General features: G+C 40.9%; 2 protein-coding genes across 4 annotated transcripts in view; one reads left to right on the top strand and one right to left on the bottom strand.

The window, feature by feature from the left end:
• The window catches only part of TMEM255B (transmembrane protein 255B), a 66,605-nt gene extending 63,276 nt beyond the window's left edge, over nucleotides 1-3,329 (top strand). For all 3 annotated transcript variants that reach the window (XM_077781567.1, XM_021545626.3, XM_021545625.3), the window contains one exon: nucleotides 2,667-3,329. In XM_077781567.1, coding sequence (XP_077637693.1) covers nucleotides 2,667-2,834 — 168 coding nt within the window. In that variant the 3' untranslated portion in view covers nucleotides 2,835-3,329. The remainder of the gene's footprint in view (nucleotides 1-2,666) is intronic.
• Nucleotides 3,330-7,204: 3,875 nt separating this feature from the next.
• GAS6 (growth arrest specific 6) overlaps nucleotides 7,205-23,166 on the bottom strand; it is a 37,852-nt gene continuing 21,890 nt past the window's right edge. Inside the window, exons 7-15 of the mRNA XM_021545624.3 lie at nucleotides 21,279-21,404; nucleotides 19,945-20,066; nucleotides 19,712-19,830; nucleotides 19,131-19,320; nucleotides 15,517-15,681; nucleotides 13,835-14,003; nucleotides 12,150-12,322; nucleotides 11,137-11,362; nucleotides 7,205-7,779 (exon numbers count right to left, since the gene is read on the bottom strand). Coding sequence (XP_021401299.2) covers nucleotides 7,628-7,779; nucleotides 11,137-11,362; nucleotides 12,150-12,322; nucleotides 13,835-14,003; nucleotides 15,517-15,681; nucleotides 19,131-19,320; nucleotides 19,712-19,830; nucleotides 19,945-20,066; nucleotides 21,279-21,404 — 1,442 coding nt within the window. The 3' untranslated portion in view covers nucleotides 7,205-7,627. The remainder of the gene's footprint in view (nucleotides 7,780-11,136; nucleotides 11,363-12,149; nucleotides 12,323-13,834; nucleotides 14,004-15,516; nucleotides 15,682-19,130; nucleotides 19,321-19,711; nucleotides 19,831-19,944; nucleotides 20,067-21,278; nucleotides 21,405-23,166) is intronic.

The raw sequence follows: 23,166 nt of genomic DNA, 5'->3' as shown, positions 1-23,166 counted from the left end.
GACAACCCAGGCTGTCTGATAGCAACAATACAGAGGAGGGGAAAAGGGAACTGTGAGGAGAACAGAGGACATCTAAACTACAATAACATAACTATATATCAATAAAGCTTATTTTAATATTAATACAATATTCATCCCTTGATTGTGAGAGCCATTCATCTCATTATCCATCTATAACGATTGTGACTGTTCAGTCCTGTGTCCACTGAGAAACAGAAATACATTGCATTTCCCCCAAATTCTTATCTGCAGTCCAAAGTAAATGCAGTTATTTCCCTAGATTTCTACTTTTTTCAAATAAGTGTGTTCATTTACCTTCCTTCCCCTTCATAACATTCAGAGGCAGACACTGCCAGCTGTACTCAAGCCAGGGGAGGTTAGTAAGAAACACTGGGATCCACTGGGATGGTTACTAAGAAACAATGGGAAAGCTTAACTCTATTCCTGGGAAAAAAAAGTAAAAGCAAGTCGCCTCCCTCTATGTATGAACTCATTATGTTGCAGTTTGAAGAGAAGCAATTTCTGCATCAGTATATGAATTTTTAAAAAATCACATAAACTTATTCAAAGGTACAAATCGTGAATGGTTGGAAGCAGGAATGATTAGGAACAGACAGAAGCTTAACCATCATCTGCTTCCATTGCTTGGGAGCTGTGGGCTGAGTCCATGGGGCTGGAGGTGTGAGGTCTTCATGTTCCATCTAAGTGCTTCAAACTGCTGCATTCAGACCTTCACAAACTCTGCTCCGATTACTGTAGTCCTTAATCCCAGTCTGGGTCTGGGATTATCTGATTGAAGACAGGGGCTATTGGCATGTGGGGATCTAGTACTGCCTGATAATGAGATCAAGTAACCACCTGTCCCCTGCTGCTAGTCTGAGAGTATCCATGTTCAGGTCCCATTGTCCCCAGGTCACATCTGTGTGGACATCTGGGATATCCCATGGCATCCCAAAAGGGCTGCACACTTAGATGTGGGAAACTGAATTAAGTTTTAGCTGTCCACAGAGTAGAAGACTCTGACTGAACTGGTCTACCCTTTAGAGACACCAGTGAATTATCTCAGGTTAAAGTGACATGACATTCATTCCTGGTCTTGAATCCAGTATCTCACTGAATAAATGCTTGCCAGAGAGGCAAAGTCTATAAAAGAAATCAGCCATATGGCAAAAAGAAATAGTGATAGCAGGAATGCATTTTGAAAGGATGTAACCAGCATTTCTTTTGTTGACTGTGACATGTGCCAACAAAATAATACATCCCTTACTGGTACAGTTCAGCCACAACTAGTCTTGGTGACAGGTCAGCCATCTGGGCAGGTAATAGTCCTGATTAGCTAGGCAAGGACTGGTGGTGATGACAGCAGTTATGGGTTTTGCCAGTTATTCCTGCTAGAGAACTCACTGCAGAAACAATTCCAGGCAAACATGGAAGCAGTGGCTGCAGACTGAGAGGGGAGGGAAGCAACAACTCTGAAATAAATAAAACCTCAAGCCAAGTCAAAACCACAACACCTGCATTTGGAGGTGGTGTATCTAGCAGGTCTGTCAGTGCACCTGCCCTGCCTCAGAGGGTTAAAGGGCATAAACAAGCCTTCCTGTTGGGATGTACCCATTCTTACTCACTAAGTGAGAATGGACAACATCCTCCTTGCCAGAAGGGTTTGACCAGGACAGCAGCCCCCACTCACATGGGGCCCCATGAGGAAGCAAACACCTTGGCATGGGGTCTGCCAGTCCTGGACAGCTCTGAGATGCCATTGTCCAAGGGCCAGCCCTGGCCCTGGCCTTCTATATTGTGGCTATTCATTTTTTTAGCATCAGGGAACATCACTCTCTCAGATTTTTGATTTCCCTTGAAAAAGATCCGTGATTACTTTATCTTGTTTTTAAATTCCAGGCAATTTAAGTTCACATTGAAGTCTCAACTTGAGGGGAGCTGAGCCCACGTCTTCAGCTGAAGACCATAGACTGGCATGTGCTGGCATATGAGAGGAGGAGTAAAATCCTCACCCTCTTGAAATCAGTGACAAAACTTTGTTTAAAGCAGTAGTAAGATTTTATCCTGAATATTATTCCCTACATGCATTCTGTTGTTTTAATGAACCCTGCTTTTTCCTGAAGAGGGGCTACTTCCCAAGCTCTATTTATTTATTGTGCCCTTTTCAGGCAAAGCCCCATTATACCTGACTACCAAAGAGAGAGACATGTGCCTACCTATAAAATTTTCTCTTAAGAGGAATCTGCATTTGGTAAATATTTATGCAAGTATTATAACTGAGATTAATTACATCTGAGGTAATTTAAATTTCACAGTGAGGCCAGGAAAGGAACAGCTACATGTAATCTAATCAGTAAGTCAGGTGCTGTGCCTCACCCAGGAAGCCAAGCATCTTTTCCTGCAGAAATTCCTGTTCTGCTGTATTGCCTAGCTGTCTGCACAATATCTATTAAAAATGACTTGGGTTACAGATGGAATCTCTTGTTTCACTAGACACCATCATTGCTACATTTAAGCAGGTGCTTTAGAACTAAAGTTAACATTGCACTGCAATGATTGAAAAATTTAATCATGGGGCTTATTATGTAGCACGTTACAAACAACACAAAGCTGTAATGGGGTTGTAATCCTTTACTGAATAAGTTATTTTTCTTTGTCTGATACAGCCTGCCAGCAATTTTCCAGGAACATCATCTACTGACATTTCTTTATCAGAAGAAACTCAGCCTCCATCTCAGTCCAGCTCCAGCTATGGTCTTCCCCCCAATGCTCCAGCCCTCTATACACCAACTTACTGCTTGCCTGGAGAAAAGCCTCCACCATATGCACCATAGAACGAAGAATTTATTTTAGTAGCTGGTAGACTTTTATTTTGTTTTAAAGAAACCTCTGGAAATTGTGCTGTGCAGGCACTAGACTTCCCAAAGGAGCCCAGGGCAGAATGTGTTACTGCCACTCTGCTTTTACCCACATCTTCCTGTGAGCAGGGCAGAGCCCTGGAGCTGTAAGGGCAGGCATGTCACCACTCAGTGCACCTGCAGTCAGATGTAGCAGAACTTTCTGGCTATGGTAAGCATGAGATGTTTCCCTCTTAGTCCGCTGCAGAATAGATTTTCTTGAAGAGGAAAAATGAAAAAAATACTCCAGGTATTTGTTCTGCTTTCATGAACCAATATTAAGGGGTTTTAGCCTGTGTTGTCTGAGTGGGTAGCTGGGAGCTCCCAGAGTCAATAATTTTGGGTAGAAAGAGTTTGTTTGCTTGTAGTGTTTAATAACTCTTCTGGTGAAAGTGTTGTACCAATAAAGTGTGGCAATTATTTTACAATAAAGTTCACTGTGTATATTTATACTATACCTAAGGCTGGGTATATTTGGAAGGAAAGGAAAACTCAAGAAGAGGAAGAAGTACCTTACCAAATAGTTTTCCTTTTCAGGTTTCAGATAGAAAGGGACTGCTGGGACTGTTTTAGCTGAACTTTGTGCCAGTCTAGTCTGAATAGGAAAATGTCATGTTAATGCGCTAAAAATACCATTTCCAGATGTGTATTTTAGGCTACACTTTAGTGTTCAAATTAATTTCTTTCTAGTCAAAAGACCACAACAACCAAACTAATTTTAGGTTAGAAGCCTGTTATTTATTTTTAAGTTAATCCAAGACCTAATGCAGGTATTTCACAATGACTGAAACAGAGTGAATGAAGGGGCCTAATTAATTTTTTAATTTATTCATTTACCCAAAAGGCTAAGCAACAATACTGTTGGCAGTGCCACTGACAGGAAAAAAGCCCTGCCTCCTCATTGTGCACCACAGTGAGATTCCTTTTGGCACACACCTGCCATATTTTGGGACAGGGGTACTTACATCCAGCATGAAAGCCCACCTAAAATGCATCTCTTCACTGCATTTTGCTCCTGAAGGAAGGGTGTTGGTGCTGCTAGCTTCATAGATCTTACAGTCTAGACAGCAATGAAGCTCTAGAAATTTCCTGAAATGCCAAAGAGTAAATCAGGGAATGGAAGGTATTTCTCATTAACATTTTAAGCAGCTGCTCTGTATTATTAAGATATTGAAATAAACTAAATAAAACAAGCTTGCATGACAGTTTCCTTTGAAAGGAAGTGACACCATCAAACCTGCTTAAAATGGAAAAAAAGAGTGATCATCCTTTTGCATAATACTTTGCAACTTCCAAGAAATATCTGTTAATTCTTATGTTTTACCTCTATGTATAAAAAGCAGATTCAGTACTGATACACATAAGAAGAAAGATTAATTTATATGGACCATAAAAGCCACCTTTTGTTCAATTAAGGTTTTTCTGAAATGCAAGGTTTTAGGCCAGTGATCAGCGATGAGGTGCCTTATGTGTATTGCTGACAAGGTGAGTTATATGAACATGGCTGAGAAAAACAGAAGTCAGAGAAGAGACCATTTGGGTTTTTATGAACATTAATTTAATGCATCCAAAATGCTTAGTTCTTGTGCAAATACATGCTGTGAAAAGCACAGTGACTCTGATTATGAAATAAGTGAAGCTATACATTTGCTTCTTTTTACTTGCTATGAATACTACCAGGGGAACCACCTTGGTTCAATTTGAGGACTCAAAGTCTAGAACAGACTTTATCGCTTTGGGTTGAACACCTAGACTGCCTGAACAAGGATGAAAGCAATGTCTCTCTTGGGTTGAAGCAAGTGACTGAGAAGGAATGAAGGAATGCTTATTGCAGCTACCTCTTCCTCCAAATCTTTCTCCATGGTATTAAAAAAAAATCACCTTTACACTCTGCCTGCCCCCCTACCCCCCCATCCGTCCCTGCCTCTTCTGTCATTCTCCAAACTGACAAATTCTGAGTTTCTCTTTTAAACCACTTTTTGAGTCAGGGTGCATTGTGATCTACGCAAAATATCTTCATATACATGCACACATATGCAAAGTTCAGGAGCAATTTCTGCTCTGAAGTAGAATATTAAATGCTCTTGTACACATGACATTTGGTATGGAACTGAAGAGTATCATAATGTACCACAGGATTCACGTTTCCAGGACCCAAAATAACTCTGGCCTCATAAATAGTGTCACTTACATTAACACAAATGTCAGACATCTTTGTGATTAATTTATGCCACATGGTATTTTTTTGGGGACTACCACAGAGATTTTATCAAAATACCAGACATGAAACTATTTTGCTAGATTGTTTCATTTGAAAAGAAAAAAATAAAGCAGGTCTTGTTTCATCTTCTTGGTTTAAAAATAGGTGTCTTCCGAGTCTGTATTTTTTTTCAGTGGAGTTACTCCAAGTTTAAAAGATGGGAGATTTTTGTGGTTGAACCCCAGCCAGAAGCACAGCCCCAGGCAGCCGCTCACTCATTCTCCCTTGCTGGAATTGGGGAGAGAATCAGAGGGGTAAAAAAGAGAAAACTCGTGGCCTGAGATAGAGACAGTTTACTAGGTAAAGCAAAAGCTACACACACCAGCAAAGCAGAACAAGGAATTCATCCACCACTTCCCATGAGCAGGCGAGTGTTCAGACATCTCCAGGGAATCTGGGCAACATCATGTGAAACAGTGACTTGGGAAGACAAAGACCATCACTCTAAGTGTCCTTCCCCTTCCCCTTTTGTCCCCCAGCTTCAAGTGCTGATCATGAGGCCATATGGTGTGGGATATCCCTCTGGTCACTTGGGATCAGCTGTTTGGCTCTGTCCCCTCCCAACTCCTTGTGCACCCCGAGCCACCTCACTGGTGGGGTGAGAAACAGAAAAGGTCTTGACACTGTGCAAGCCCTGCTCAGCAATGGCTAAAACATCCCAGAGTTATCAACATTGTTTCCAGCACAAACCCAAACTACAGCTCCATACGGGATCACAAATTGATTCAGAGTCATCAGTAGTAACATAAAGTACTTTCAGGAACAAGGTGGTTTCCCTTGCTCAACTAAAAAAAAAAAGCAAAAACTTAGAACTCCTGGGTTTTCCTATCCATGCACAGTCTACCAGTAAGTTATTACTGTCTAGTGGGAAATTTCCTTTCAAACTTCTGTCTGCTCAGACCTGACAGTAGATCCTTCTCAAAGTATAAATGAGTAGGTTGGTTGAAAGTGATAAAGTTCTGTTCTTTTCTGCCCTTCTCTATTGCTGCTGATTGATTGGCTCATGGTAAGATGCTATGATGCCTTGTCTAATGGCTAACAGAGTACCTTCCTCTTCTCTGCTAAATAAAACAGAGATCTTTGCCAGAAAATAGGCTTGAAATAGTCTTCCCCTTCTTTACTCTTTTCCTCTGGGACAGTTTATCTTCACAGTTTGGTCACAGATGTTGCCACACATGAGGATTATTAGACTAATGCGTCATCTCCTTATCTGCTTAGGGAAAACATAACATGCCTGACCAAGAATCATTTATAAAAAACCTTGCAGAATTAAACCTTTTTCATGCTAATCCAGTAACCTTACCCACTCAGTATTTGGATTTTGCACCACGGCATATACCAATATTACTCAGTTTATTAATTTGATGCAAGGCAAAGACCAAATAAAACAAGATTTAAGTGACTCAAGACAAGCTAGACAAAGAAGGATAGATGAAAAGTTGAACACAATTTATGGCTCTAAAACTTTTCCTTCATAAACCCCACAGATATTCTCACCTCATGCTGTTCAGCCTGGCTAACTCTCACAGCTCAAGCCTCTTTGCTGCCACTAGGCTCACAGTGAATGAGCCAACATAAAAATGCAGCAGCAAAAATATGTCATCACTAGATAATATTCTCCAATTCTCAACACCTCATCATTTACTCCAGCAGCTATTGACAAAAAACTGTACGGCTTTGAACTTATTGAATCTTTTTTTTTAAATGTTTCCTGCTGACCCAAATTCATTTTCCATTTTCTGTTGACCAAGAGTTTTTCTAAAGGTCACAATTGGGTCTTTTTTTTTGTGGTACTCAGAAAGAGAAGCTCTAGCAGTTAGAATAGCAGCCACCATTTGCTCTTCAGCTAAGAAGATATGAAATACTGATGAAAGCATATAAACCCCCAACGCACAACCTCCAAAAAAAAAAAAAAAAAAAAAAAAGCAGCCCTTCCTTCCACTCTCCCCCACCCTCTCCCAGTGTAACCTCCACATCAGGCACAGTCTGAGTCACTGTCTCCAAATACCAGAATACAGAATAACCTTAGTACAGGTAAATTAAAAACTTGTATGTAAATATTTTATTCTCTCATATTTTGCAAATCAGAAAGCAGTGTTTGGTAATAAAAAATAATACAGAATTTTTATTTTTCTTCCAGTCCATACTCATATGTTACCAGGTTTCCCACATTATAGATGAAACTGTCTCTTACAGTCTAAAGATAGTATTCACTTTCAGTACAATCTGTACTTTAGATGTATTTAATATTAGTCTTCTTAACTATTTACAAATATATTACAACCTTTATACCTCAAAGCAAAGAGTATTTCAATAATCAATCTGACAAAAGGATCAGTAGCTTCTACATAACTTCAGTGTTTAAGAGAAACTATACACGCAGTGTGGTAGATCTGAATAATTTATATCTTTTAAAAAAAGAAAAGCACTGAAAGTTTCTGAGTATAAAACTTTCGCATTGCAGTGGTACCTACTGACCCTCCTGGACTGGAGGACAGGAATGTGAGGTGATGTCACTGTGCTTGTACAGAGCCTCATCTAAGTCCAGTGCCGTGTTGCTCAGTTTGAGGGTCATGCAGCCGTGGTAGGATGCGGTGACCGGAGTGGAAGTGACAGGAACATCTGTTGGAAAGAGGAGATAAATATCTGACAGCTGCCTTTAAATGAATGCCTGCCCTGCCGAGGCTCAGATGGCTATTGCTTCAATGAATTCAAGCTCACCTTCTTCCATGCGGGCGTTTCTACCTCCCCCTGCCCCCTTGCCAGAAGGCAAGAGCACAATCCCAGACATGAGGAAAGCACCATCTGTTCTGGTGTCAGTCCAATACTTTTCCCAGGCTGAGCCCTTCCTCAGCTGGTCTGTGTCTCTGCAAGGCCTCCAGATCGGATGAAACCATGGAACCTTGTGCTGCTCAGCAGCAAGGCTTCACTGCAGTGGCACAATGTGTTCACACAGCCTCATGTTTCCCCCGCTCCATCTCCAAACCCTCTGCTTTGTTATTGGTGGAGATGTTAGACCTTCCTCTAATGCTCTTTCTCTTCCAAATTACTTCCAAAAGATTATAGGAAGAACTTTATGACAGAAAAGGACTTCCCATATGCTGCCTCTACCACTTGCTGGACTCATCTTTACCACAATTTTGCTGTGTGTGAGCAGAGGAAGGTTTCTGGCCTTCATCAGCAAGGTGCTGGAATGCATCAGTTGAATTGTTCAGACTAATTAAACTAATTTCTACTGTGGAGACCCTCTGGTGATGTTCTTTTAATCAGTTTACCAGACGCAGAAAACAGATGGCAAGGAAGAAAACACTAAGTACAATCCAATAGACTAGAGGAAGTTAGTCAATCTTACTACTAACTTCTGTAATACACACTGACCATAAACAAACAAAAACCCAACAAAGTAACACAATGACATGAAAATCTACATGAGCTCTGTCCTCTCCCTTTCCCCAAAGGTCTTTGGCTTATTTACAACCCAAAGCTCAATCAAACTGGTTGTGCAATGGAAAATAATGAATGTCTCAAAGAATATTTAACTTCATAGTGATTCAGGTAGCTAAATAAATCACTTATCTTTACATCGAAGCAAGGACAACTTGAACAATAGGTTGTCCTGTTGACCCAAGATTATATTAAATTTAAAGTGTTCTGCCTGGAGATATGCAGGGCTGATGTGATCAGACATGGCTCAGACAGAATCTAGGATTGAGTGGGAGAGAGAACATTTGTAGGAGATCTGTAATTCACAAAAAATACTATAAATCTCTTCAGCTTCCTGGGGGAGAGCTACCATTGCCTGGTAGTTGCTTTGTTTAGTGATGTTATCTATTTCCCATTCCTCCCCATTTACTAAAGTTTATCTGCAAAGTCTGCTAAAGGAATGCAGCATCTCTGTTGTAATACCTTACATGAATGTAAACTAAATTTTGAGGGAGGGAATGTAAACTAAATTCAGAGGGAGTTGAAGTTGTGACTTAACAACTTGAAGACTCGTCTAAGGAGTCAAGCAGATTGCTGTCACATGTGCCACAGGGCTGACTGAAAGACAGTGTGGGCTTTCAGATGGATTTGTAAGAGATTAAAAAGAAATTAATTTTTTTTTCATAGTGTTGTAGTTGTAAATCATGTGAAATATTTAATTTTCTGTTATGACTAGAAATGGATCTGTCCAAAATGTGGTCATGTAAAGATTTGGAAGTCTAGTTTAAAGGTTCCTTCACCTGGTGGAATGCATATTTTCTGAAAAATCACCCATGCATCACATAAATTACATAATTTAGGATTTACCAGAACCAAAAAGCCTATAGAAAATGTAATTAATGCCTATATGTTCCCTCTTATCTGTTGAAACTTTAAGTAGTATTTCTTCCGCATCTGCAATATTAGCTGTGCTTAGGATCAGACTTAATACATATTTGGATCCAGAAATCTTTCTTTATTTGTGGCAAATGGAATAAAGATGTGAAGTTTGACCACTATACTGTTTTTTCCACAGGGTATGGAAGCATGGAAAAACTAAAATCTACGTAATGTTTTCAAAATCTGAATGAGCCAAACTCACTTAGATCTGACCATTTGGTATTGTTACTTAACCCAGAGTGATTAATCCAACTGAAGTGCTGAAATGTTTATTTATTTGGCAAATCACAGGGTTTCTCATACAAGCACTGGGTTCATCTCAATAGCAAAAGCAGAGTGCTGGCAGAAATTCCCGTTGCTAAGCACAACAGATCAAAGGGGGATAGTAGCTAAACCCACAGCAGCCAGCTGAGTCTGAGCTGCCACAGCCGTGGTATCTCACCCTTAGCCAGCACAGGTAGTCTAAGCAAACCACAGAGAACCTGGGACAGTGACAGAATGGGATGATTTTCTGAGCTGTGCACCTGAGAGCAGCTTGAAAGCAGGCAACTCTCTTGCCTGTGCAATGGCCACCTTAGAGAATTCAATCTGAGAGTAGAAAATGTCACATTTGGGATTTCAGCCTCATTCCTGCCACTGTGTGAATGGTTCAGAGTATGTGGCCTCCCCCTTTCAGGTGTGACTGGGAGCCATTTGCATCATCAGCATAAATTCTCTGTAAACTCTTGCTCATGGTGGGGACAGCCACACCACGTGTCCTATGTGCACCATGTGGCACCTCAGCCACCCTGTTCCAGCCTGACTGCTTCAGCACCTAACAAGAGGCCAACATTTGTACCTCTCCCATGCTTGGGCAAGTAAGGGCAAGATTTTGCTTAGCTGCTGGCATCAGAGACATAAGTGTTCCTTTAATAGCATTCCTCAGCAGAAGGGACTGATAAACTTGTTCAGGCAGAGCAAGAAGCAAACTCTCAAACTTGGCCAAAATTCACGATTCAGATGAAAGTTTGATCTTACAGGTTCAGAAGAGAGGAGCAAACTGACCTCCCTCCCCTTAGAAACCCAGTTGCTGCTGAAAAGCCAGAGACACTATACATGATGTTAATCCCTTGGTTGTGCCCTACATGAGCTCTGCTGGGATGCAGCCAGTGAACTGTGATCAGTTCAAAGAGAGCATCAGCCAGGGAGGATCACCACACTGGGCTTCTCCAGTTTCAGGCAAAACACCTTAAGGCCCTAGTACTTCCCTCAAGGAGTGCTCCCACAGGTTCATTACATTAATGAAGCACTGCAGGAACTTGCAGTCCAGCTCCCATGGATTTTACTTGGTTTAAAATAATAGCCCAGCATACAGCAATCCTTCAGATTAAATAATTCCTACTGTTGAACAAGTAAAACATTCTCTTTCTATTTTTGCCTTCAGCTGCCCTCAGAAGGACACAATCATTCAAGGAAAGTGCAACCCCAGATCCATTTTGTTCTGAATTGCATACAAAGCCTGCTCAAGCAGAAACAGAGAAGGATCCTCACAGCTTGAACATAAACAGTTTTCCTGACTCCCAGCTCAGCAAAGCAAGTTGGAAGTCTGTGGTCCATGGTACAAAACTGGAGGCTCACCTGGCAATCCTCCCACGTATGTCTTCGTTGACTGCAAAGAGCTCTCCAAGATGGACAGACTGTCCTCCAACTCAGAGATGCTTAGTTCACTCTCTCCTGCTTTCCCATCTACCCTCAGGGATAAGTGATCTTTCCTGAGGAGGACATCTACAGAGTGTTCCTTTTTATCACAGAGATTTATTGCCAGTCTGGACACAACTGTGTTCTCCAAGGCCATGATGATAAACTGAACAGCAGGAGAAAGAAAAAAAGAAACAGACAATGAGCAGAAAAATACCTAGCTATACTTAGCCAGAACCAGGATGAGCCCAATATGCCCCTTATTACAAATATTTTGCAGAGCCTCCAGAGAATTAGGCTTATTACTATTGCTGATTGTGTTCCGAGCTCATTTGCATAGATGAAAAACCAATGAACCAGTGGGACTAATTCCTGAAACTGTGTTTTCTCAGGGAGAGTTCTTAGTGAGCCTTGCAGAAGACATTATATTGCACTGGGGACAAACTGGCTGGAGCTGCTGTACTATAAATGAAAATTAGCTCATGGCATTTAGTGAAATGGTTTACCCTTGTGGAATGCCAGAATTTAGCTCTTTGTTATGAATGCCATTAAATAGTAGCTTCGACACTCCACCATAACTGGCTTTTCCCAGTACTTTTCCCACACCTAAAGCCTGTCTCTTGGCTCCTTTGTGACATCTACTGATATGCAAAAATGGAAATCCCTCATTTATGGCACTAAACAGTTTCTGTGCCAGAAAATAAAATATGCCTGCATTCAAGAGAGCAGCTTTATCTTTTATCTAGACCACATTGGCAAAGAGCTCCCTATTATCATCTGACACACACCTGTAAGAGGCAGAACTTCAGGCAAGCACTGTTGTTTCAGACCATGTCCTGAACAGGTGGGATAAATAATGAGGCAGGCAGCAAACCTAACAGCTGTTTCTGAAATTGACTTCCAGTTACCAGGAAACAGGAAGGAAACTTCTGTATAAAAATACTTGTTTATACCTGTTGCTTCACTTTCTTTGTGGAGTGATAGTCAATCAGAGATAGTGATAACGGGACAGATGCTTCTTCTGTAACTAGGGCAAACAGCACACCAGTATCTGTTGCTGGTTGAATTACAGCATTTACTTCAATTTCCCAATTTGTCTTGGTTTCATTTCCAGAAGAAGGTTGCACTGCAGAAAAAGAAATTCATTGGACAATGTGTCAAATGGGTAAGCTGTTCAAATTCTCCCTAGAGAAGAGCATATGCAGATGAGCATCTGGAGGGACTGCCAAATTTTTTAAATTTAAAAAAAAAATCATTTCAAAGCACCTGAACATAAAATTGGACAAGAAAATGGCATCAGTTTCCTCTTGTTACCTTACGCATTCTGCTGCTTTTCAGAATGTCAAAAGATAACATAAAGTTTTTTATCACAAAGAGTTAATAAAAATCCCATGGCTGCCAGTCTGACACATTCAAAGAACTGCTGCAAGATTGGTCAATCAAAACTCAATTTTTTTTACCAGTCTGTCCAAAGATCATTGAGAAATTTGAGTTGAAATTTGGCACGCAGAAAACATTTCTATGAATGCCTGTATTAAACTCAAAAATTGTGTAAGTGTACTACACTCATCACCTACTCAAACTCTTCCTGATCACTGATCTCTCAGAAGTGTGGCATGTTTTATTTCACCCACTGAACCCTGAATTAAACTTTCTGGTATCTTCTTACTGCCTCAGTGCCCTAATAATTTAAAATGTAATGCAAGCTGCAAAGAAACATCTCAACCTGCTCCTGCAACCTCCCTTCACAGGACTATTAGCTTTGGTAGCTCACCACATCTTGAAATACAATAATCCGTTCTTTATAAAGCTTACCTATCATCTGCACTTCACCTGCACTTTAGATGCTGCCTTGTCTTTACTTTGCAACTTTTGAATCCATGTGCTAAGTAATACGACAGACACCTGGTACTCCCTAATTTACCATGGCACAGCAGAAAAGTCCACATAACACTGAACAGATGGCTCCTGCAGAGCAGGACTTACACAGTAGATTGAAATAGATGGTCAGCATTTGTGTGAGTTCAGAAATACTGATAGTTGATTACACAGATGAGCAAACACAATAATGTAGAACAATAAAAGGTGCCTTTCTGAGTGCTACATTAGTATGGACAAGTTTGACTTGAAACCTGTTATTACTGTATGCCAATTTCATTGGCTTCTATCAGAGACATGCTTAGTGCATAGTCCCAAGTGTAAGTAACGACACCCCTTGATTAAAAGTGAATCCAAGACAATAGACAATAATAATTTTTCTGTCTATCATAACCCTAAGATACAGCAGTATGGCTTGCAGGTCTCCCTGTTGAGCAGAAAATAATGGTAAGGAATGGAAATACCTAAGTTGCTGACAGAGAGATGTAAAGCTTTGAAGGCTGGGGATGAGCTGGAGCCAGTCTGGGTGTGAAATGTATTACTGGAGCTACACAGAAAGAACCTAATCCCTGCTGGGCATATTTGCATTGGCTTGAACTATGATTTATAGGCCTTCCTTCAGTAAGAACCACAAGTGTAATCTTTTCTGCATCAATCAACAGTGAGTCTGGCATACACCTAAGTTTTATACCATTTATTAACCAGGTATAGTTAATGGCAGGACAACAGGTCAGAAATAAAAAAATCCCAGCCTACTTACTGTAAGTAAGATTAAACACAGCAAAACCTCGGCCAGGATAGAAAGACCCTCGTCCTGCTACAGCAAAGCACTGCATCTTTTCATTCATCTTTATGGTCTCTTGGATAGAGGTGTCCTCCCCATTCAGCCAGTTCCATGCCCGCATGCAACCATCCAGCCGAGGGTTTATCTGGGAAGACAAAAGCAGTATCTTATGCCTCAAACGATTGTTCAGTGAAGAGGAATTGTGTGCAAAGGAATACTGAGTTATATTATGAAACTAAACAGTAGAAATAATTTTGACATGTTATGAACATGCAAACCAATAGGCAGCAATACCAATCCTGCAACCCCAAGCAACTGAGTGGTCAGTATTTCCCCAGGAAACTCCCCTGAGCTCAGCTTGTCTCTATAGGCCAAAAGGGCACTAGCTAGTGCAGGTGCTGATATGGTTTTATTGATTCTGTAAGCTCCTCTATGTGTTGCCCATCATTAATACAACTTATTTCTAAAGCTCTGTAGCCAAAGCTCCATAATTCAGCATTGCAAATGCTGGAGGCTAACTTAAGGTTGAAAATACCAATCCTTTTTGTCCTTGCAAACAGTCTGCATGACACACAAGATTGGAGCTGATCACAGTATAAGTTTTTGGGTTCTGGCTCAAGGAGGGGTGCCTGCACCACAAGCTTGGCACACCACTCTGTACATACCTTATTCCCTCCAGCTTATAGTTAGGCTATCCTGTACCTAATGTCAGCATTAAAATGTGAGTCAGTCTGTAAAGAGAAGGCTCCTTGCAAAGCCTCTAAATCAGCACCACTACCCCCAGTTAAGTAAAGGAGAGAGAATTAAGTGTCTGAGCCAGGATAAAAACCTGAGGAGTTTCTGGCTCTCAATCCTAGGTTCTGAGTACACCTTGGGACTGTTTCTGACAAGCTGTGGCCTTGAATGACTTCTTGTGAGGCACAGGAGCTGTAAGGCTCAGCTGCTGCATTCCCAGTCACAGAACCACAAGCTTGTCACCTCATTCAGGAATAAAGAGATGCAAATTTGGATTTCTAGGTGCCAACTCTGCTTGTGGTGGCCATTCAAACCAGCCTGAGCAGCAGCTATTCGAGAAACACAACAATCACCCAATGTTACCCAAGGACTGCCTTAACTTTTATTCATATGCTGTATCTACTTCAATTAGGAGCAAATAAAGAAAAATAAGCTCCTGTTTTTCCTTGGGTCTCACTATACTGACACAGCAAACACATACAGCAAATTGTGATTTGTAACACGTGAAGAACAAACTTTGGTCACAACACAAGGAGTGCCCCTGATGTTGGTTCCAGACGTAGTAGGCACAGTGGCACCCTCAAACAGCAGCATGCCCACTGACCCCTACCCTGGGCCACTCCTGCTCTCCAAGCCAGCATCACCACTGTGAATTTTGTCATTTGCTTCAGTTTTGCTGTGCAGTATTTTGTGGGATACATCTCAACCAAATTTACCAATAAAAAATCTGGAGACTCAACTTTGCTACTGGCTTAGGCTCCTGCTTTAGTCAATGGACAGAAAGTTGTATCTAGAAGGTGATAATTGCACCTGTTTCAGGGCAGGTTGAACAGCTCTCAGGAAGGACCTACATTGCCCCAAGAGAATATGAAATCAAGCCCTTTAGGCATGCAAAGGAACACAAATTACCATGCTTTACTTACCGGTACAATAAGGTCCTTGGTTTTGAAAGGAATGCCTCCTACTGTCAAATTCAGCTGATACACTCCCTTGTCTAGTGTAAACAGGTTTCCTGAGACAGCTATTTTCATAACTGCATCCCTGTTGACCTTTACAATCAAATTTCTTTCAAGTTCCTCAACAGAGATCTGAAAAAGTAAAATTCCAAATTGCGTTACTAAGTAGGAATAGAACTTAGTGTTTGCAGTCTCAGCTACAGGACAGACCCCAGTGAAATCCCCAAGATAAAGAAATATTTTCAGTCCCCAAACCTCTTTGTTCACCTTTTAAGTTACCTTCCACCTTGTTATGTAAATCTACTCTAGAAAAAGGTCTGTGATTAACCTTTATGGTGGACACAGAACATCTACTTCAAAACAGCTACAGAAAAATGTGAGTGGATTAAATTCATGACTTATGTAGGTTGCTTTATGCAAAGTGTAAATGCAATAATTAGTTATTAATAAGAAACTTCCTATTGCAGTTGCATGTGAAAGGAAAAGCTGGAAGGACAAACAAGATGTCTTTTGCTGGATCAATGTAAGATAACACAGAAGCCTCTCATACCCAGTACTTTAATATCAACCTCTTCAAAAAGCACAACACAGGATGGAATTTTTGAAAGGGCAATAAAAATGTGTAATAAGCAATAACTTTTCTCTCAAAAAAGCATCTGCAAGTTTTAACTCCATGTCTCTGTAAAGCTACTTATAGAAAGATTCTATTACCACTGAAATTTCAAAAAAATTTCATCATTTTGATTACTTTGCACAGAGAAACACTATAAAGCTTCTACGGAAGGAAAGAAGGTGAAGCCCAAAGCTGATGCACCAGACTGACCAGCAGCCAAGATGCTGCCAGCTTGGGACATGGATCCTGCTATCATGGGGTAGTTCTGTAGCTGTAGCAGAAGACAGTCCCAATCCTTCTGTAAAGAAGAAAGGAACACACCTCCACTATTTCATAATCTTCTACCCACTCTATGACAGATACTCCACCTACTCACTCTTCATCTGTACAGCTCTGTTCCCTGGGACACTCAGATGTTGCTTCTATCAGTGAGCTGCTGTACAGAGCCAATTATCTATTTCAGAGGATGTTTAGGCATGTTCTTCCCTCTCCCTGCTAGCAGGTTAGGTCCTGAGCATCTTTCTCTCTGTGTTTTGACTAGCAGTCCCAAAATTGCTCTTATCAGCCTTTCTGAGTTCTTGCTCTGTGGCTGTAACATAAAGGAGGATAGGGTTGAGCAGGTTGTACCTGGGCACTCCCTTTAGATTGCAGTCCTCAGTAATGAAGACTAAGTGAATTTGATAGTAGGCTTTCCTCCTCTCATGAACCTTTTTCTTGTCTTGTGAATTCCAGTACAATTTGGTTGATATTGCTACAACACTGTTTCCACCTGGTGCCACATCCTACTGGACATGAATTTATTTGTCTGCAGCTTTTTTGTTTAAAGTAGCACCTACATCTCCAGACCGCATTTCACGGAGACACACAAGCCAGTCTCAAAGAGGCTTTTTTTGGAGTATTGGATGGCTGTGAAACCCATTCAGTGTGGGGGAATATAAGCCCATAGGTCATGGCAGTCAGCCCAGCTGGCTGAGCTACACAGGCTGTCCTCACACAGACACCTCTGCCCAGGGTCGTGGTCACCACTGCCCTGATGCTCCAGGCTGTGGAGTGCCACAAGGGGCTGGCACAGACCATCTCCATGCTCTGGCACGGACACTGGGCAGACACAGAGCAAATGGGAATTGGGAAAAGCTGGCTGCAGCAGTCCCCATACTGTGAAGAAATACTGCTACTTACAGGGCCACCAGAATTCAGGGCCCTCTAAAATTTTATTAGATTGTATAGGAAGTAATAATATAAAAATAATTTTTAAAAATTCTGAGTTCTTAGCTGCATCTGATCTTTAATACAAGCAAACACAAATCAATGAAAACTTCTCTAAGAGAAGAGGTTAATCCCTGTGGGAATTCTTAACAGATTCCAGTTTCGGAAATCACATTCTCCCTACTTTACAATGCCCTCTGGCTGTTTAAGCTCTTGCTTCTTGTAGTCAAAGCTTAATACCATCACAAATAAACTAAAAGGGGAAGCATTTCAGTAGGTTAGCATCCTGCTCATTTCCCTACTCTTGTGGCAAAGAGAAGCTACTTGCTGCCTGCCACAATGGCTTAGGGACATTCAGGAGGACAGTTCCCATAGCTAAGAGTTCCCATATGCTTAGGCAGTCAGCTTTGTGTTTTGGATTCATGCCTTGGATAGTTCACAGCACATAGCCAGCCTGTCCACTGTTTGCTGAAAAGCAAGTGAACAGCACTGGCAAGGGACAGACCTACAGTCAGCTGCAGGGTTAAAACCAAATACCAATCTTGTGATTGCTTAACTTTCAGCCCTGACATTTAACAGTGCAGGTAAGTCATTATTTCTGCTAACCAGACTGTGTCCTCAGAGCAGGACTAGACTGAACACTGAAAATAAGACAAAATGATGACTGGTTTTGGAAATGCAAAACAAACAGAAGGCAAGTGCATTCTCCACTATCATAATTTCATACGTGCCACTTCATCCAGCTGGATTACACACAAATAACCACATTAGAAGTCTTTCCTGAGGTTTGCTTGTTTGCGGTTTTGCTTGTTTGCTGGTTCAATGCTGATTTCAAAATATTTTAGGAAGCATTAACACCAGAGAAAATACCTAGGTAGAAACACTGACCTGAAGTTTTGAAAATACCATCGTATTTCAGTGAAAGGATGCAACTTTGCTCAAGAGATTAGAACATTCCTGGTGCTTTTTCATTTCCCTTGCTTTTAAATACTCATTTTTTTCCATCTGCTGAAACTTAAATTGTAAAATTGCTATTTTCTCACAACCCATATGAAGTCGTTCCAATACCCAAAGTTCTCTGGTTAAGATCTAACTAAAACTAAGGGCTTGATTCTGTGCATACTGAAATCCAGACTAAAGCTCACAACTGCACTTGAGCCTGGAGTGTGACATCTGAAGATTATTGGGGTTGTGTTTCATAGAAAGTGAGGCTGCAAAGTACACACAAGTTCATGCTCAAAATGAAATGTGTGGCTACATGTTTTATAATAGGAGACAGTACAAAGAAATCCTTAAACAGGATTTCTCAAATTAAAAACCATGCCAGAGAGAGAACAATGGAAAAGTGCAGGAGGGGATAAAATGTAGGTTCATATTTATAGTTGTATCACTCAGCCATATAGATTAAATAGCATTTAGAGGTGTGTGACACTAGATGTCAAGGAGAAGAGAGCCAAGGGTGAAAGCAAGAGATAAGAAAATACAGCTGAGAAAGGACAAATCAACAGCCCCCCAGCAAACCAGGTAAGGTCCCAGGTCTCAGAGGTGTAAAATAGGAAGTCAAGAAGCTAAAGGCTCTGCTTTGGGGCAGTATCAGCACTGCACTGTTTCACTTTGGGAGACAGTCACCAGAATTATGGCAATTGACTTGCTCCAGGTCCAGCAAGTGTGGCAGCACTGCATGATGCTCTCTCCTTCACTCGTGCCATGCTATCTATGACAGGCCAAGAGGGAGTGAGACCTCAGCAGGGTCTGGACTCACCGTTTGCCACATGCCGTGGTTGATAAGTGGCCCGGTGCTGGTGACGCGGCCGATTCCGCTGTATTTCAGCTGCAGCTCCAGCCGTCCTTTGCGCAAAGCCAACACTATCCATGTGCTGTCTTGATGGCCTCCAGCAAAGAAAAGGATACCTTCAGGATCAAAGGTTCTAAAGTCGAACTCAGCCACAAGTCTGACCACACAGGTGCCAAGAAATAAATTAGTTATGCAGAGTTCAAAAACCACAGAGTATTTTCCATGCAGATAGCATCAATTCTAGCAGCTCTAAAGCTCTGTAAAATATACTAGCTTTTAATGCTCTCCTGAAAGCCTTAAGATGTAAGTACAGCTTTTAAAACATCATCAAGAATAAAGAATACAATACCATATTTCAGTAATTATCCTAACAGCTCTGTGGTCAAGGCTGCCTTTCTTAATTATCGGTTTAGGTAATGTTTGGCCTAACAAGACTTCATAATCTAAGCAAATAATGATGACTGTAGGGTCAATTATTATTGTAACAACCCCTTTGCATGCATCAAAGCCAGTTAGAGCCTTTCATTGCCGTTCTAAATTGTTCTCACCTTGTCAGTTGTTTCCTTTTGAAGCGCAGCCTGATAACAGGAGTGCCACTGAACATCCTCCCCAGGTGCAAGGATTTAATACTCCTTCCAACAGCAAAAGGCACACATGGTATGATGTTCTATAATCAAAACACATTTCTGAGTGTTTATTGTCCTCACACAACAGAAAGAGAATCAGGGAGTGCTGTAAAGTAAAGGTCTGTTTGCAGTTACAGCAATGAACACTGACATACCTCACATGTATTCATGTCCTGGGACAGTTTCACTCCCCCTCTGCCATCACAATGACAAGTGTAACTCCCTGGTGAATTGACACAGGTCTGTTCACAGAGCTTTTCTTCGCATTCATCTATATCTACAGCAAAGAAGAGATAAAAACACTGAGTTTTTTTAAACTTGACAGAGCTGAGGGAATGGCCTGAAGTTGTGTCAAGGAAGGTTTAGGTTGGATGTTAGCAAAAGGTTTTACACCCAGAGAGGGGGTTGGACACTGGAACAGTCTCCCCAGGGAAGTGGTCACAGCACCAAGCCTGACAGAGCTCAAGAAGCATTTGGACAATAGTCTTGGGCACATGGACTGTTGGGGATTGTGCTGTGCAGAGCTAGGAGTTAGACTCTATCCTTGGATCCTTGTAGGTCCCTTCCAACTCAGCTTATTCTGTGAAATCTATTTTCACAGACAAATTCCAGCTGCCCAAAGATACATAGCAAGTCAGTGGGAAGGCTGGAAGCAGAACTCAACTACTTGTCTGCTGGAGCAGAGCCCTGGGCTGTAACTTCTAGACAAGACTTCCTCCCTTCAGGCCCCTTCTGCTATGACTGTAGTGACTGAATTCTGCTCCTTGCAGTCAGGGACTGCATATAAAACCTGAGTTTCTCACTCACTGTTTTCTTTCTTCTTCTGCTATTTTTTATCTTCTTCACAAACAAATGCAGGAAAGAAAACTGTGACAGCCCACAGGGATCTCTTCAGGCAGAGTTTAACACTTAATGCCCAACAGGACTGGTTGGAGTGTGATTTGAGTCATTACGTTAACTTAGACAAAAGACAGGGAACAATGCTGGTTTTGGAATACTTCCAAAACTTACTCAGTTGAGAAAGCTTGCAGCAGTGTAGCCAGCAGAGCTGTGCATGGTTCCAGTACATATTAATTTCCTAGTTCAGGGTAATGCCACAAGATAGGTTTTGAAAAAAGAGCTACTGCTTTGTAACATTTTTTGTCCTATGAAGAGCGACAGCAACATGCACAGATGCTTCTGAGCTTTCACCAGATCTTGCACTTGTTGAAATTTCAAGAAATTTCAGTACTTTGGCTCATACAGCTTGATTCAAGTAATCAAAGATGACTGCAAACTCATTGAACTCAAAGATAACAGCAAGCTCGATAAACTCAAAGGTGACCACAAACTGCAAATTACTCCTAACTAGGAAAAGGGAACAGAACTCCAGTGTGCAGGCAAGATTTAAAAAGAAATAAAAAAGCTTTTACTAAAGCCTGAAATTAGATTTCTGGGGTTCTACAGATCTAAATTATATAATAAATGCTAACACATTTCTTGAGCTTACCCTGACAAGTTTTTCTCACATTATCGTACTTGTAGCCTGCATCGCAAAGACATTCATATGAGCTAATTAAATTTTTACAGTGAGCTTCTCCACAGATGTCTGCTGATGCTGTGCATTCATCTATATCTGCAAAACAAGCAATTAAACAACACAACCTCAGAGGAGTATAATCACTTCACTGTTCACATAGAGTAAGCTTAGGGCAAGTAGATCCCTGAATAACTTTAGAAACTGAAAAAAACAGTATCTTTAAGAACCCACTTTTAGGGTTAGCTAGATATAAGAAGTGACTTCAGGCTTCAAAAATCAGTTGGTCTTTTTTACCCTAAGCCATTAACGACGACTGTTGGAAAAAGCAATGCAAAATGAACCAGGAGAAAAACTGTAAAACAAAACAACTACCACAAAACCAAAAAGCCCCACTCTCTCCAATCAGGGGCTTGAAACTGAAGGTTTAAAAAAGCAACAGGCAGAAAATTAGGAGCAGCAGCATGAATTTTACCAAAACACTGAAGGAACACTCAGACACTTCAGAGATTTCTGCTCTGTGTTCTCATACAGGCAAACAGTACATTTTCATATATTTACAAAGCTAAGATCTAAATCTCCTGGTCTGTAGTGGCAAGGGAGAATTGAAGCAGCCCAATTTGTCACAGAGAACAAGCCATGCCAGAGAGATGTGGGGTTTTGCCAGAAGGGCAGGCAATGAACTGGAACTGGAAGTCCATAAAAAAACTTGATCATTTGCCTCACATGTTAACTAATATCCTGCAGAATCCCAGTGTTGACAAAACATTTGCAGTATACCGAGAGTTTAATATTTACTTTTGCTTTCTAGTATGTGTTAAAACTACAATTATTCATTACTCTTGTTGATTTTCCCAGGTATGAGTGAACTGGCTGAGTATCCTATGTAGCTTAGCCTACAAATCAAGATGAGGGAACTTTTGTGTGTATGCCCACGATGACAGGAACAAATATTTAGAAAATCAAAATGCGATGATAAATCTGAGCTATCAATTACCACACCTGACAGTAATCTCAGCATCTGGAAGGTCACATGTTGAAGCTACAGAATGTTTATATAGTAGTGCTCACTGTGCTCTAGGAGACAGTACTAGGTTTTGGAACAAATGTACGTACACAGCAAACAAACACGTATGTGAGCCTCTCACCATCCACCTGTCCATGCTGACTGGCACCAGAGAACAATTCAAAAGTGAAGTTGGCTCTTTTAAGTTGCTCCTCCCATTAGGAACAGATACCATGTAATCTATACAGCTATCACTTTTTATAGTGGAAGTGACATAGAAACAAAATCTTGCTCTTTTTGCTGGTAGCGTTAAGAAGTTGATCACATCATGTATGCAAATTGTTTAGAAATATGTAATCACACCCATCTCTAAGAGATATATACCTGCTTTTTCATAAGATGAACGTAATTTTAACAGCCACCTGTTGTTGAGTTATTGAGTTTGTCTCAGCATGCAGTCTCTTAACACTTTTAAAATCTCAGTTGCTTAAGTTTTGGTTATGTAAATTCATTCGGCAGTTTCAATCAGAAACTTCAGGTCCTCATTTTCTGTTCTCAGCTGGTATGTAAAATAGCTGCCAAACTTCACTAGGGCCTTTCTACACCTATTAATATTGAGTTGCAGTGAATTTAGCCTTCTGTATCTATCCAAATTCATTAGCTGCTGCACACATCCAAATCTAAAAAAATAAAATAAGAAACACACAAAAGAAAAACAAATGGCTCACATACTACAACACTGTGAGTCTGGAAAGAATCATGACAACAAATCTGGCCAACACTTCCTCCTCTCAATGTCAGGATATGAGGATTGATCAACTAAACCAATTTAGCACAATCCAAGCCACAAATCCT

Source organism: Lonchura striata, chromosome 2 (assembly GCF_046129695.1).
Source record: "Lonchura striata isolate bLonStr1 chromosome 2, bLonStr1.mat, whole genome shotgun sequence".
In the NCBI taxonomy this organism is placed as follows: Eukaryota; Metazoa; Chordata; class Aves; order Passeriformes; family Estrildidae; genus Lonchura; species Lonchura striata.
The sequence above is the reverse complement of the archived record's forward strand: the minus strand, read 5'-3'. Positions and strand labels throughout refer to the sequence as shown.